The 13,134-nt window shown below is 40.3% G+C and overlaps 1 protein-coding gene across 3 annotated transcripts in view; it reads right to left on the bottom strand.

The window, feature by feature from the left end:
* The window catches only part of LOC121438598 (sphingomyelin synthase-related protein 1), a 50,025-nt gene that overhangs the window by 13,189 nt on the left and 23,702 nt on the right, over positions 1-13,134 (bottom strand). For 2 of the 3 annotated variants that reach the window (XM_041638889.1, XM_041638891.1), the window contains exons 2-4: positions 8,200-8,792; positions 4,907-5,002; positions 2,187-2,304 (exon numbers count right to left, since the gene is read on the bottom strand). In XM_041638889.1, the coding sequence (XP_041494823.1) occupies positions 2,187-2,304; positions 4,907-5,002; positions 8,200-8,792 (807 nt within the window). The remainder of the gene's footprint in view (positions 1-2,186; positions 2,305-4,906; positions 5,003-8,199; positions 8,793-13,134) is intronic. The other variant, XM_041638890.1, reaches the window with a different exon arrangement.

The following is a 13,134-nucleotide window of genomic DNA, read 5'->3' as shown; positions in this document are numbered from 1 at the left end:
GAGATTCTGCCTCCAAGGGAGGGAGAAAAGAAAGAAGAAACTCCAAGCCAGATCTGTGCAAGTAGGCACAAATATTAACAGTTTTACTTATAGGTCGGGACAAAAAGGGTTCTATGTAAGCTTTTGCTTTTTTAACATACATTTATATATAATTTGATTTCTTACAAGAAACACGGTCAACTTTGTAATAAAAAGATGTTTTTCTGCCAGGTGGTGATGGCACATGCCTTTAATCCCTGTACTCCAGAGGAGAGGCCGGCAGATCTGTGAATTCGAGGCTAGCCTGGTCTACAGAGCAAGTTCCAGGACAGTCAGGGCTACACAGAGAACCCTGTTTCCAAAAAGAAAAAGGAAAAGGAAAAAAAACAGAGAAAAGAAATGTTTTTTTCTATATTGAAAAACACAAAACTCCCCAACAGTTTGTAACCTTAATATTTGCTTTCAATCCTTCTCAGTGCTCAGCCTCACATGCCTAATGCCTGGAGAACTCAGCTGCCCTTCACGTAAGGGCAGCATTTTTAGCTCTTATCTCCTTTGGGTGCTTAATCTTCCTTCCCTAATTGGCCTGCCAGCTATTTCTACTACTGCAGTATAGGCAATGGCACCTAATTTTGTTTTACAAACATTGAAATAACAAAGGTGTTAATGCCCATTAAGTCCCCTGTCTGAAAAGTAGACTATTAATTTTTTTGCCTAAATCTAACTATTCACAATTTTGTGTACCAAGGACATATGATACCATCAAGTTTTGGTCTTGTTTCTTTTAAACGGATCTTTCTACATAGCCCTGAGTCCCACAGTCCTGGAGCTCAGCTTGAACACAGATCTGCCAGCCTCTGCCTCCCAAGTGCTGAGATTAAAGGTATGTGTAACTACGCCTAACTGAGATCCTCAACACTTAAAATTATTTTATTGATTTTTAAAAATTAACTAAGAGTGTATGTGGGGGTGGGTGGGTGGGTGATGATGGGAAAAGGGACTGAACCTCAGGCCCCTGTGGACATTATACACTAACATTAACTAAGAGTGTATGTGGGGGTGGGTGGGTGATGATGGGAAAAGGGACTGAACCTCAGGACCCTGTGGACATTATATACTCACCCTGTGTATGTGGGGGTGATGATGGGAAAGGGACTGAACCTCAGGACCCTGTGGACATTATACACTCACCCTGTCACTGAGCTTAAATTCATTTTTCTATTTTTATTCTTCTTTTATTTTATTTCTGGTTCTTCAAGACAGGGTTTCACTGTCTAACAGCCCTAGCTGTCCTCAAATTCACTTTGTAGATCAGGCTGGTCAAAAGATCAGCCTGCCTCTGCCTCCCAAGTTCTGGGATTAAAGACGTGTGCCACCACTGCCCAGCTATAAACCTTTTTTGTTCCCTATCAGCATAATTTGTCTTCTATTTAACCAGAAATGGATACATCAACAATGTAATAAAACAGGAAATTATAAAGCACACACCAAAACCAAAGAGAAAAAAATATCAATATTTCATATATTCTAGACAGTTTACAGAGTACCAGGTTAGTTTCAACTGGAAAATGCTTAAAATGTTTAAAGAAAAGGAGTGATGGGGGCTGGAGGGATGGCTCAGTGCCTGCTCTTCCAGAGGTCCTGAGTTCAATTCCCAGCATCCACATGGTGGCTCACAACCTTCTGTAATGAGATCTGGTGCCCTCTAGTGGCATGCAGGTATACATGCAGGCAGAACACTATACATAATAAATAAATCTTAAAAATGAGAAAAGGAGCAATGGAAGCAATAAAGGACCAGAACACACCATATGAATATCTAAAGTGTATCAAGGGTGAATGTGATCCAAATGCATTGTGAATATGTATGACAGTCTGATAATGAAACCCATTATGGTACATAATTAATGCATACTAAAAAAATTATAAATAAGATGCTAAGTAAAGTGAGGAAGGGAAAATGTAGCAGAAAAATAGAGACAAAATATTGTTTTCCCATAACATGGAACTACTCTCCCTGATGGAATCACAGGGAGACAAGTCTAGCTGAAGGTCACTTAACCCAGCCATTTCTGTCAAGTTTACTACTGATACTGCAAATACATCAAAGCACATTCTAACATGAAAAGCACAGTCTTTGTCCTCCTGCACAATTGTGTCATTAATCCAAAACAACAATAAAGAACATATAGAAGGTAGCAGGCTACCTTTCCAGTGCACTGCAGGTGCTGTCCTGGCACGGAGAGCGAGGTCACAAACATGGTAAAGCAGCGAAGCAAAAATACAGTGCCCATCAGACTACAGAGCCTTCGCAGAAGGATTGACCTGTGAACAGAGTGATCAGAGCAGAAATCAGAGAACAGTCCAAACTCTCCTAGAGAGAATGCAAGGGGAAACCACCAGTCTTTATGAAGGACAGAAGTCTTACCCCCTCTTAGGAGTTCTGTATTAAAAGGAAAACCATAGAGACAAATGGGTCAGTGTTTGTGTGGGGCCAAGGCTGGGATTGGAATCAATAATGAAGAGACAGAAGTAATACTGGGGGCCTTGGGATTAATACTATTCAAAAAAGGTTTATTAAGGTTTATTTTATTACTTTTTAATTACGTGTAGGTATGTGTATGTGCCTGTGAGTGTGTGCAGGGATGTGGAGGTGTCCTTGGAGGCTAAATGTGTAGGATTCCCTGGAACTGGAGTTACCGGCTGATGGAGGAAGGTCATTGGTTAAAAAAATAAAGAAACTGCTTGGCTGGCCCTCATAGGTTAGAACACAAGTGGGTGGAGAAAACAGAACAGAATGCTGGGAGGAAGAGGAAGTGAGCTCAGACTCCACAGCTCTCCTCTCGGGAGCAGACGCCTCAGAGAGACGCCATGCCCCGCTCCAGGGAAGATGCACGCAATGAAGCTCCGACCCAGAATGGACTTAGGCTAGAATCTTCCCGGTAAGCGCACCTAGGGGCGCTACACAGATGATTAGAAATGGGCTAAATTAATATGTGAGAATTAGCCTAAAAGAGGCTAGATAGAAATGGGTCAAGCAGTGATTAAATGAATACAGTTTGTGTGTTGTTATTTCGGGCATAAGCTAGCTGGGCAGGCGGGGTGCTGGGGACGCAGCCCCGCCGCTCTTATTACTACAACCGGCAGCTGAGAGCCATTCAGTGTGGGCACTGGGAACTGAACTCCAGTGCTGTGAACAGCAGCAAGTGCTTTTTACCAGAGTCACCTGGCCCACCCCTTAAGTTGTTTATAGCAGAGTAAAGTTAATTACTCAAGAATCTACTTTTGCTCATTAACAGCACTAAAATGGTTGATAAGAGTGGCTATATGAAGTTATTCTAAGCTGTCCCTAACTTAAACTTAAGATATGAAAGTAATACTAAGTTTTATAAAGTATACCTAAAACAGAAACTTTGAATAAGCATAATTTGAGTAATCATAAACTGTGATATCATTTGTACCATTATTTCTGCAAATGCCCTAAATCTAAACATACTAAGTGTTTGGGGGACTTCTTCTCAAAAGCAGCTCTGAACACAAGGCAAGGAATGTTTTAATCTTTAGTGTACACATCTACATAGAGCTTGGGAAATCCCCCTTCAACAACCTTTCTGAGGACCCCATCAATGTCATACGATGAGGACATCTGAGAAGTATCTAAGTAAACACTGCCTCCAGGATTTGTGCACTTTAAGTAAACACCACTGTGTGGATTTACCCGGTCACTACTAAGCTTCACGGCACCTACCAAAGTTTCTTCTAAGGTTAAATTTGTTCTTATTTTCAAGAGTGGATATATTCGAATTCACAGGGTCTTGTGAGCCAAAGTTAACCACAAAGCAGTGATATAATGCTTTTAAACCATTTCATCCTAAAATAGGAGTACACACAAGACAGAATGAGAAATGTGGCAAAATGGCCTCAAAATGTGACAAAAATAGCAGTCCTCAACCTTTGTTTTCACCTTCAAAAAACTAAAATAACTAAGCTCAGGATGTATGTGGTGACCACAGAACTTTCTGGTGAGGAGAGGGCCCCAATTGCAAGACAACTCCCAGTCATTCCTCTCCAGGCTTCTAAAATCAATGGACAGCAGCTTAACCACAGAGTTTTATAATAATTTTCTTCATCACTAAGCCTGACTTTCTTTCCTATTTTTTTTGACATCAAGAGAGTCTCATTAAAGAAGCAGAAAAAGGTCTTCCTACTTTTGTGCCTTCTCGGCAGTGTTTATTTATTTACTTATTTATTTTTTGGTTTTTCAAAGTTTCTCTGTGTAAGAGCTCTGGCTGCCTGGAACTCACTCTTGTAGAACAGGCTGGCTTTGAACTCAGAGATCCGCCTGCCTCTGCCTCCCGAGTACTGGGATTAAAGGCGTGCGCCACCACCACCCGACTGCTGTTTTTACTTGTGATTAAAGAAAGAAAAAAGTCTTCCTTTTGCATTTTGTGGTGAAAGCACTCTCCCCACTGAGCAACCTCACCATCTCAGATGTGCAGGACAGGCAAACAGCTGCTTCACGGGCTTCCCCCCTCCAATCAAACACCTAACCTAACACTGTCCTTGGAAGCTTTTCTATCTCTCTAAAGAAGTGGTATTTCTAGTTTGTTTTTGAAGAAGAAGAAAGGAGAAAGTTGAGAGGAAGAGAAGAAAGAGGAGGAACAGAAGGTAAGAGGAGTAGGAGAAGGCTAGACTAGCAAGGACTGGCCCAAGGCTGACTACCCTTTCCCCTATAAAAAACATTCACAATATTATTAAATAATATATTGGTCTTAGAACTTTCCTTAACCAAAGCCCCAATTTTCTTTTGTAAAAAGCTATGTCACACTGAGCAGAGGGAAATCTTCCAGAGCAATGCAGAGGGAAGAACCAGGCTTGACAACCCGAAATGAGTCAGACGTTTACAGTCCTTAGAAATCGGGAATACCTGTGCTTGTGAAGAAGAAGAACCAGGATCCAAATGTAGCAAAGAATCATGCCACACACTTCAGTCATGGAGAAGGCCCACGGGATCCTGGGAACACTGCAACAGAAAAACAGTTCTTTCTGGAACTGAAGACGAGCAGGTGCATCCCTTTTCATACAATGCTTCAAGCTCAGAACTGCTCTGTAGAACGTTACCTTTCTCAGGAGATATTTGAAAAGCCCGGGGGGGGCGGGGGGTTAAAAATCAGCAGATGGATTTCCAAGTTTCAGACCAGCCCGGTCTACATAAAGAGTTCAAGGACATCTAGGGAAACAGTGAGACCCTGCTCCCAACAAGAAATATATCTACACATACAAAGGTAAATCCACTTCTTCCCAAAAGTAAACCTAAGTACTGAAGTTCTGCTCCCCAGTTTTACTCTATTTCATCCCACATTAAATCTTTTAGTAATACACACACACACACCTTTCTCTGTATGAGTCTCTCATTCACTATTAAGAACAGCTGTTTTAGCTTTTACTCAATGTAAGCTTATAGCCATACAAAAATTATGATGATACTCCTCCTGTAAAACTTCTAATTTTCTAGAGCTAATAAAAACCTCTTCTAGAAAAGTTTCCAGGTACTTACTCATGCTCCTTCCTCCCTCCCTCCCCCATTACTCCTCCTGTTATACTGGTATATAATGGCATTCTCCTTCCTCCCTCCCTCCCCCATTACTCCTCCTGTTATACTGGTATATAATGGCATTCTTGCTCCCTTCTGTTTTTATCTTTTCTCCTATTATCTTGCCCTTTCTTTGCCCTACCACAGCAACCAACACTGGCTGTTACAGCCTGAACTTTGTCATTACTAATATTTCTCTTCACACCCTCAATTTCAAGAATTCTATGCTTTAGGTATAATACATAAAAATATATGTAAGAACCCAAACACAAACATACCCCAGGTCATCCCTACCAGTACAACATCCTACAGTATTGCCCTGCGGTCAAGCCCTATGTCCACTTCTTTGCAATCTTTAATTGACCTTACAGCAAAGATCTGATTGTCTTCAATCCCCATGTCCTCCCATCATCACTATTTATTTGAAAAAAATCGTGATCCTTCTAAAAAGCTTACAAAAACAAGACTTAATACTCTTCACTTATATCTTTCAGTTATCTATTTTTAATATTTTTGCCATATTTGTTTCATTTCACACATTTTAGAGTCCTCCAAAGTAAGTTACAGATATATCTCCTCCCTAACTACACGTATCTCAGAGAGTAAGGCTGACCTTCAGACCGCTGCACCAAGAACTGCAGCACTAGTCGGCATCCCGTTTACTGCGCACCCACTCCAGCACCCACTCCACACGTTCTAATTCCCCTCAATGCTCTTTGCAACTAAATTTTCTTGATTAGAATCCAATTACCATGTACTGACCTTGGTGTATCCCTTCAATTTCCCTCACAATCCCCTGTTGTAACTACAACACTGACTTCTCTGGAGACTCCAGTGAGCTATTGTGTGAAATGCTCCTTTTTGTGTGTCTGACTATTTCCTCGTGATCAAACTTAGGTTAAAATTTCCTGTGGGGCAAGACTATTATCAAGGTGAAGTCTGTCTGCTTGCTGTGGTGCTGGATCTGACCTGTCAGGTCCCAGCGCTATAAAGCACCGTTTCCTCTGCAATTAAGTAAAGTGAAAGATGAAGCTTCAATAACGCAAACAGGCTGCTGCTCAGCGGCTTTCCATCAAACGCATCTGAGCATCCACTAACAACTTTCCTGAATCAAATGCACACTGAAGGATGCAGATAGCTTCCCTTCACACCCACCATTTCTTTTTTTTTCTTTTTTTTTTAAATTTATTTATTATGCATACAATATTCTGTCTGTGTGCATGTCTGCAGGCCAGAAGAGGGCACCAGACCTCTTTACAGATGGTTGTGAGCCACCATGTGGTTGCTGGGAATTGAACTCAGGACATTTGGAAGAACAGGCAATGCTCTTAACCACTGAGCCATCTCTCCAGCCCCACACCCACTATTTCTTGTCTGTTTCCTATAGTCATAGAATATTTTCTTCAATGTTTTAAAATCCATTACTACCACTCCTTTTTCTTTTTTTTAAATAAGCAGGAACAATAGTTTATTGGGTATACTGTAGGAGGTGAGCAGACTGAGTAGTAACCAGAATACTATTACCTATAACAGGCAGTGTCCCCTCAAGGTACTTACAGCTATAGCTTGGTGGAAGAGCACTGACCCAACATGGAATCGGTTCTGGGTTCAATCACCAGCAATGAAAAACAAGGAGGTATTGCTAATTTTTTTAAAAAAAAAAAATCACTTAAGCAAAACAGTTGTTACTCACTGTTCTTTTCTTGTTTTTTATAACCTTAGAATATTTATTTTTGGTTTTTCAAGATAGGGCTTCCCTTTGTAGCCCTGGCTGTCATGGAACTCGCTTTATAGACCAGGCTGGCCTTGAACTCAGAGATCTGCCTGCTTCTGCCTCACAAGCACTGGGATTAAAGACATGCAACACCACCAGCTCTTTTCTTAACATTTATTTTTATTTAATTTTTTAAAATTTAAATTGATGTTTTACCTGCATGCATGTCTGTGTGAGGGTGTTGGGTCCCCTAGAACTGTACTTATACACAGCTGTGAGCTGCCATGTGGGTGCTGGGAATCAAACCCAGGTCCTCGGGCTGGAGAGATGGCTCAGTGGTTAAGAGCATTGCCTGCTCTTCCAAAGGTTCTGAGTTCAATTCCCGGCAACCACATGGTGGCTCACAACCATCTGGAATGAGGTCTGGTGCCTTCTTCTGGCCTGCAGACATACACGCAGACAGAATATTGTATACATAATAAATAAATAAAATGTAAAAAAAAAAAAAAAAGATTAAAAAAAAAAACAGGTCCTCTGAAAGAACAGCCAGTGAGTGCGCTTAACTGCTGAGACCTCTCTTCAGCCCTCAACTATTTCTTTTTTATTTAATATATATTTGCTTAGTTTTATTCAGTGTGTAATAAAAACAAAATCAATCCCTGAATTATTTTGTACTACTGGAAAAAAAAAAGGCAGCTGAGTCCATTACAAACACCCCCCTAACATAATATCCTTTATAAACTGCCCAGAGTTTGAGCCCGTGGTCCACCTACTTCAGATCCCAGAGTACAAGTATGTGCCACCATGCTTGGCAGAGCATGTCCTTTGATGGCACCAGACAAGGCAATGCCAGCTACAATCACAATGTAATTACCCACATTGCTACTGCTGTGACTCTAGAAACAAAACCTACCTGTCTAAGAATATATCCGGGAGTGGTGGATAGGTCTGCATGTCAGGAACTCGCTCGTGAACAATAACCATAATGAAAGATGTAAACCCGAATACTATAAAAACGTACACACAACTCAGTATGGTCTTCCAGTACTCTGGGTCCAGTCTTCGAACAGAATGCTTGTTTTTGCCATTCATGTACTGGCACTGATCAGAGTTCAAGTCAGTGACGGGTCCATCGCAGTCGTGCGTGGGCTCTCCATTGCAGAGCCAGTCTGCGCTCTGAAGAGCACTGATGAACGGAGGCATGGGACTCATAGGGCTATCACTGTTGTATCCCATCTCCTCCAAAACATCAACATGGATTTTCTGCAGTTTTCTGACTGAGAGCATTAACCTTTTAATGTCTCCTAGGACTTTGATTTCCAGAGGAGGAGATCGAAGATCATATTCAGTCAGTGTGAGTAAAGTGATTCCATCAAGTCGGTGCTTATTGCATAAAATGTCCACATATTCAAAGAAACCTTCATCCTTCAGCCACACCGCTACATGCTTGGTAGTCCAGCGGCGAATGCAGAGTTGACTGGGGCCTGCCATTTCTTCCTCCACTGCCTGGCAAGAGAAAACAGGAAAACAAAACAAAAACTTTAATAAAATCTTTACAGTAGTCCAACATCTTCATTAAAGACCAAATGCAAACAAGCATATCAAAAACAATAAAGTACCTATACTGCCCTCACTGGCTTCAACAGCCAAAGAAACAAAAGTTATTCAGTAATTGTCAGAGACCAGCTTCAACAAAAATGCCACTTACCAAGGTAGGGGCATGGGGATTAGAAAGATAAGAGAACGGAGACATGAAATAAAACAGAGACAGGATGGTACTGGGAGGGAGGGATTCCAGAGAGTGCTGAAAATCACCTGCTTCAATTTCCAACTGTTTAAAATACATGACCCCCAAAACTAGGAGTAAGATAAAAACTTTAACATGATACAAGGAAATGAACAGACCAGTTGAAGATTGCTGGGCAAGAGGAGCCACGCTCACACCCTAGACCAAAACATTCTGTAGGCAAAAAAAAAAAAAAAAAAAAAAAAAACCCTGTAGATAAAACCACGGGTTTATCACCTCCCTAAGGGAGTAGAACTTAGTTGGATCCTTAGACTTTTGTTTAAGGTCTAAATATTAGCCACACCTGTTGACAATAACCTGAGAGATCAGAACTCTCTGGTCTAAATCGAGGTGGGACCTTTGTTTGAGGTAGAAACACAATAAACTTGAAGGAACAGAAGTAAGTTTCAACTCTCTGACCTTTAGACAAGGTGAAAATAGGCTCACATTTTTGGGCCTCCACGAGTAACGAGTGACTTCAGACTAACATTCTAATCATTTTAAGAGGTTGATGGCAGATGTTTTGGTTTTATGAAGGGCAGTTGTTGACTCTGAACTCATACAGGACACGGCAAGTGATCTACCCTGAGCTATACCAGCAGTTTTAATACTTTAGAGAAAGGTGTTTTACAGGTGGAGTTTCCACAGCATTTCAACAATTACTTCAAAAGATTACCATGGAGAACAACGGAAAGAGGAAAATCTCATTTTAATATTTTTTATAAAATGCAATCTATAAAAGACATATGGAAAAAATTAAATCTCTGAAATTGTCATGTTCATGGGAAAAATTTTCCCCACTTGAGGTGGAAAAGAATTGTTCCAGGAAATTTTAGATTTGTACATTTCAATCTACTATATAAAAAAATAATTTAGCCAACAGATAAAAAGATTTTAAAATAGCTATGAATTTGAGCTAAGTTCCTTTGAGTTCTTGAAAGTCCCACTGCAGAACTGAAAAGGAACTTCTGGGAGATAGGGGTCAAAGTTTTAAAAGAGAACTGTCATTTCAATATACTCAAAAATATGAAGCAAAATTCAGATTATAATTATAAGTTATTCAGCTATAAATTCAGATTATAGTTATAAAAGGCTACTTAATGCACTGTTTTTAAAAGTACTGATAAGTTTTGCTACTTTGATCCTGCTCAACTATTTATGTTCCTTTTCTTTGTGAAACCTGGGTCTACTTCAAGTTTATAAAGTGTATCAGATACATAGGAAGCAAAGGCCGATACAGAAAAAAGAAAACCAAAACTACTTCTCATGTGCCTACTTCTCTGACTTTTAAAGCCTGAGGGTTTTCTGAATTTCAAATAGCTCACTACATTCCCTTCTGAATAATGTTTAAAAACAGGAGTTATTTTTTTTTTAAAGATTTATTATGTTCTGTCTACATGTATCCCTGCACACCAGAAGAGGGCACCAGATCTCATTACAGATGACTGCTGGGAATTGAACTCAGGACCTCTGGAAGAGAGGGCAATGCTCTTAACCTCTGAGCCACCTCTCCAGCCCCCAGGAGTTATTTTTTAAAAAATCAACAATGATACAATCAATATCTAGCTTAAAAAAAAGTTGTAGTAAAGTGTTCTGAGGAGATATAGGTTTCTTTTGTGAAAGTTCATTATACAATTTGCTTTAAAAAGCAAAACCAAACATTAGTACAAATGCATATCCTCCAGGACACAGGTCTCCAGAATGCATGAGACAGTCCATCTTTTTCACCTCCCGACCAGATGATGCTCAGATCTCCTGATTTAAGCGTTTATCTTGGCTTTACAGCATACATTGTAGACTAAGAACAACTTCTCAGCTTCTTTAGGTTAAGGAAAGCAAAAGGCAGGTGATGCTACACAGCCGTCCCTTCCCACACAAACACTTGTTAAAGACTTAATACCACTGAACAAAAACAGATATTTTAACCAATGAGCTCACCCATATCATCAAAAGTATTCATGAAATAAGAGACACCCTTGATGAAATTCACCCAAAGATGAAAATGTCCATCATTAAATATTGTCTTGATACCAAAAAAGCAACCCTCATTTTCAGAAAGCTTAAAGCTGTATTTCATTATCAATCCACATTTTTTCCAATCTTAAAAAATTAACAATGTATGCATCTACAAAGGGTTTGTATTTTAAGTCTGCTGCAGTTACATATAGCATATGTAAAATTCCCCTGAACTATGGTTTTGCCCTTTCTGCTACATCTGTATCTTCCTTTCTCCCAAGTATGCTCTGACTAAATCACCAAACTTGGATACCTAACAAGACATGCTATAAACTCAGCAGCAGTTACCAAGTAGCAAACCTCATCCACAAGTAAAATTCTCTGCTTTATCTCGATTCTTCTACTTTCCCTCCTCTCCCATGGCTCACCACCAGCGGGTTCCACGTCACTCCCATCCTCGCAGCATTATTCTTTGGTACAGTTTCATCTCATACTCTGAGCAAAATGATTCTCTTCTTTCACATTTCTCCCCCATATTAACTCACCAGTTCTTTCAACTTCAATCAAGCTAACTGGCTTTGATGCCCAAGCCTCAGCCACTAGAAAATACAAGTTAGAACACAGAAGTCTCCTGGACGCCTTTGAGCTTGTTGTGGGAAAGCCTTCAAAGCATGACACATTTCACCGCTCTACCTCATCAGGTCAGTGCATGTCCTTTAATTGTGTGCTACTACATAATAGTTACAGGGTCCCAGTAACCAGTACTTAGCCCCAACTGTGAGAACATGTAGTAAGAAGGAATATTAGAAATGATAGCAAGCTTCAGCATCCATTTAATAGTCATGTTGCACCACAGGAATTCCAGGGAACGAAAACTGAGCAAAGTATACGACGGACATTGGTTTTATACAAATCAATAAAAAAATTTTGGTCAGTAAATGTTCAAGGATGCTTTTCCACTTTAACTAATAATTGATTCACATCAATTATTACTATCAGTTATTAATAATAATTAATATTACTATCAATAGGACTGCTGCTTCTGGCCAAGTTATAAAAATAGAAAAAAATTTACCCTCTAATTTGAAGTAATCAAATAATAAATAAAAATACACGAAAAAGGGGCTGGAGAGATGGCTCAATGGTTTAAGAGCACTGCCTGCTCTTCCAGAGGTCCTGGGTTCAATTCCCAGCCACCACATGGTGACTCACAACCATCTGTAATGAGATCTGGTGCCCTCTTCTGACCTGCAGGCACACACATAGACAGAGCACTGTACACATAATTTTTTTTTTAAAATCTTAAAAAAAAAAGACATGAAAAAGATTCAAAATGATGGCTATAAGCTGAATTCCAGAGAGACAGTAAGCAAATGAGGTAGCTCATATTACTTCAGCTTAATACCTTGAGAGCTTTTAGACCAGGAGAGGCGTAAGACAAGAAACCCAGGTGAGTTGAAGCCTGGAAGACAAGCTGAGCTGAGCTGATCAAAAAGCCTGTATTTGTGGGGCTGAATACCACAGAAACACTCAGACGGAGAACTGCAGAGATACACAGAGTCTCCCTTGAATACTCATCAGAACATGCATGTGTCAAAATAAAGAAACCATCCAAAAGCATTCCCAATATAAACAACCACAAAAGCCAATTCCAATCAGACTAACCAACAGTTCACAATTCATGGGGTTTCAGAAGAATACCACATCATCAGTGGGGCAAAATCAAATCTAAAACCACAGTTCTCAACTAAGGCTAACTCCCCTCACAATCCAGGGAAAGTCAGCAGTATGTGTATGAATGCTTCATTGTCACCAGTGGTGAGGGGGGTTACTAGCTTGTAGGAAGTAGACACCAAGGATGCTGGTAAAAATCCCATAAAGCTCTCAGCTGTGGTGGTACTCACCTGCAGCCTCAGCCCTCTGAAGGCCAAGCCAAGGCAAGTTCAAGGCCAGAGCGTACTATACAGAATTCATCAGGGACTCTGTGTGCTGTCTAATTTTATCTAACTTGACACAGGCCAGGGCCATCTGAGAGGAGAGAACTCCAGTTGAGAAAATGCTCCATAAGACTGAGCTGTAGGCAAGCCTGTAGAGCGTTTTCTTAAT

The sequence above is a fragment of the Microtus oregoni genome, unplaced genomic scaffold, assembly GCF_018167655.1.
Source record: "Microtus oregoni isolate MIOR12 unplaced genomic scaffold, Mior012 000056F_ref0000123, whole genome shotgun sequence".
Taxonomy (NCBI): Eukaryota; Metazoa; Chordata; class Mammalia; order Rodentia; family Cricetidae; genus Microtus; species Microtus oregoni.
Note: the sequence above shows the minus strand (reverse complement) of the source record. Positions and strands in the feature narration are given on the sequence as shown.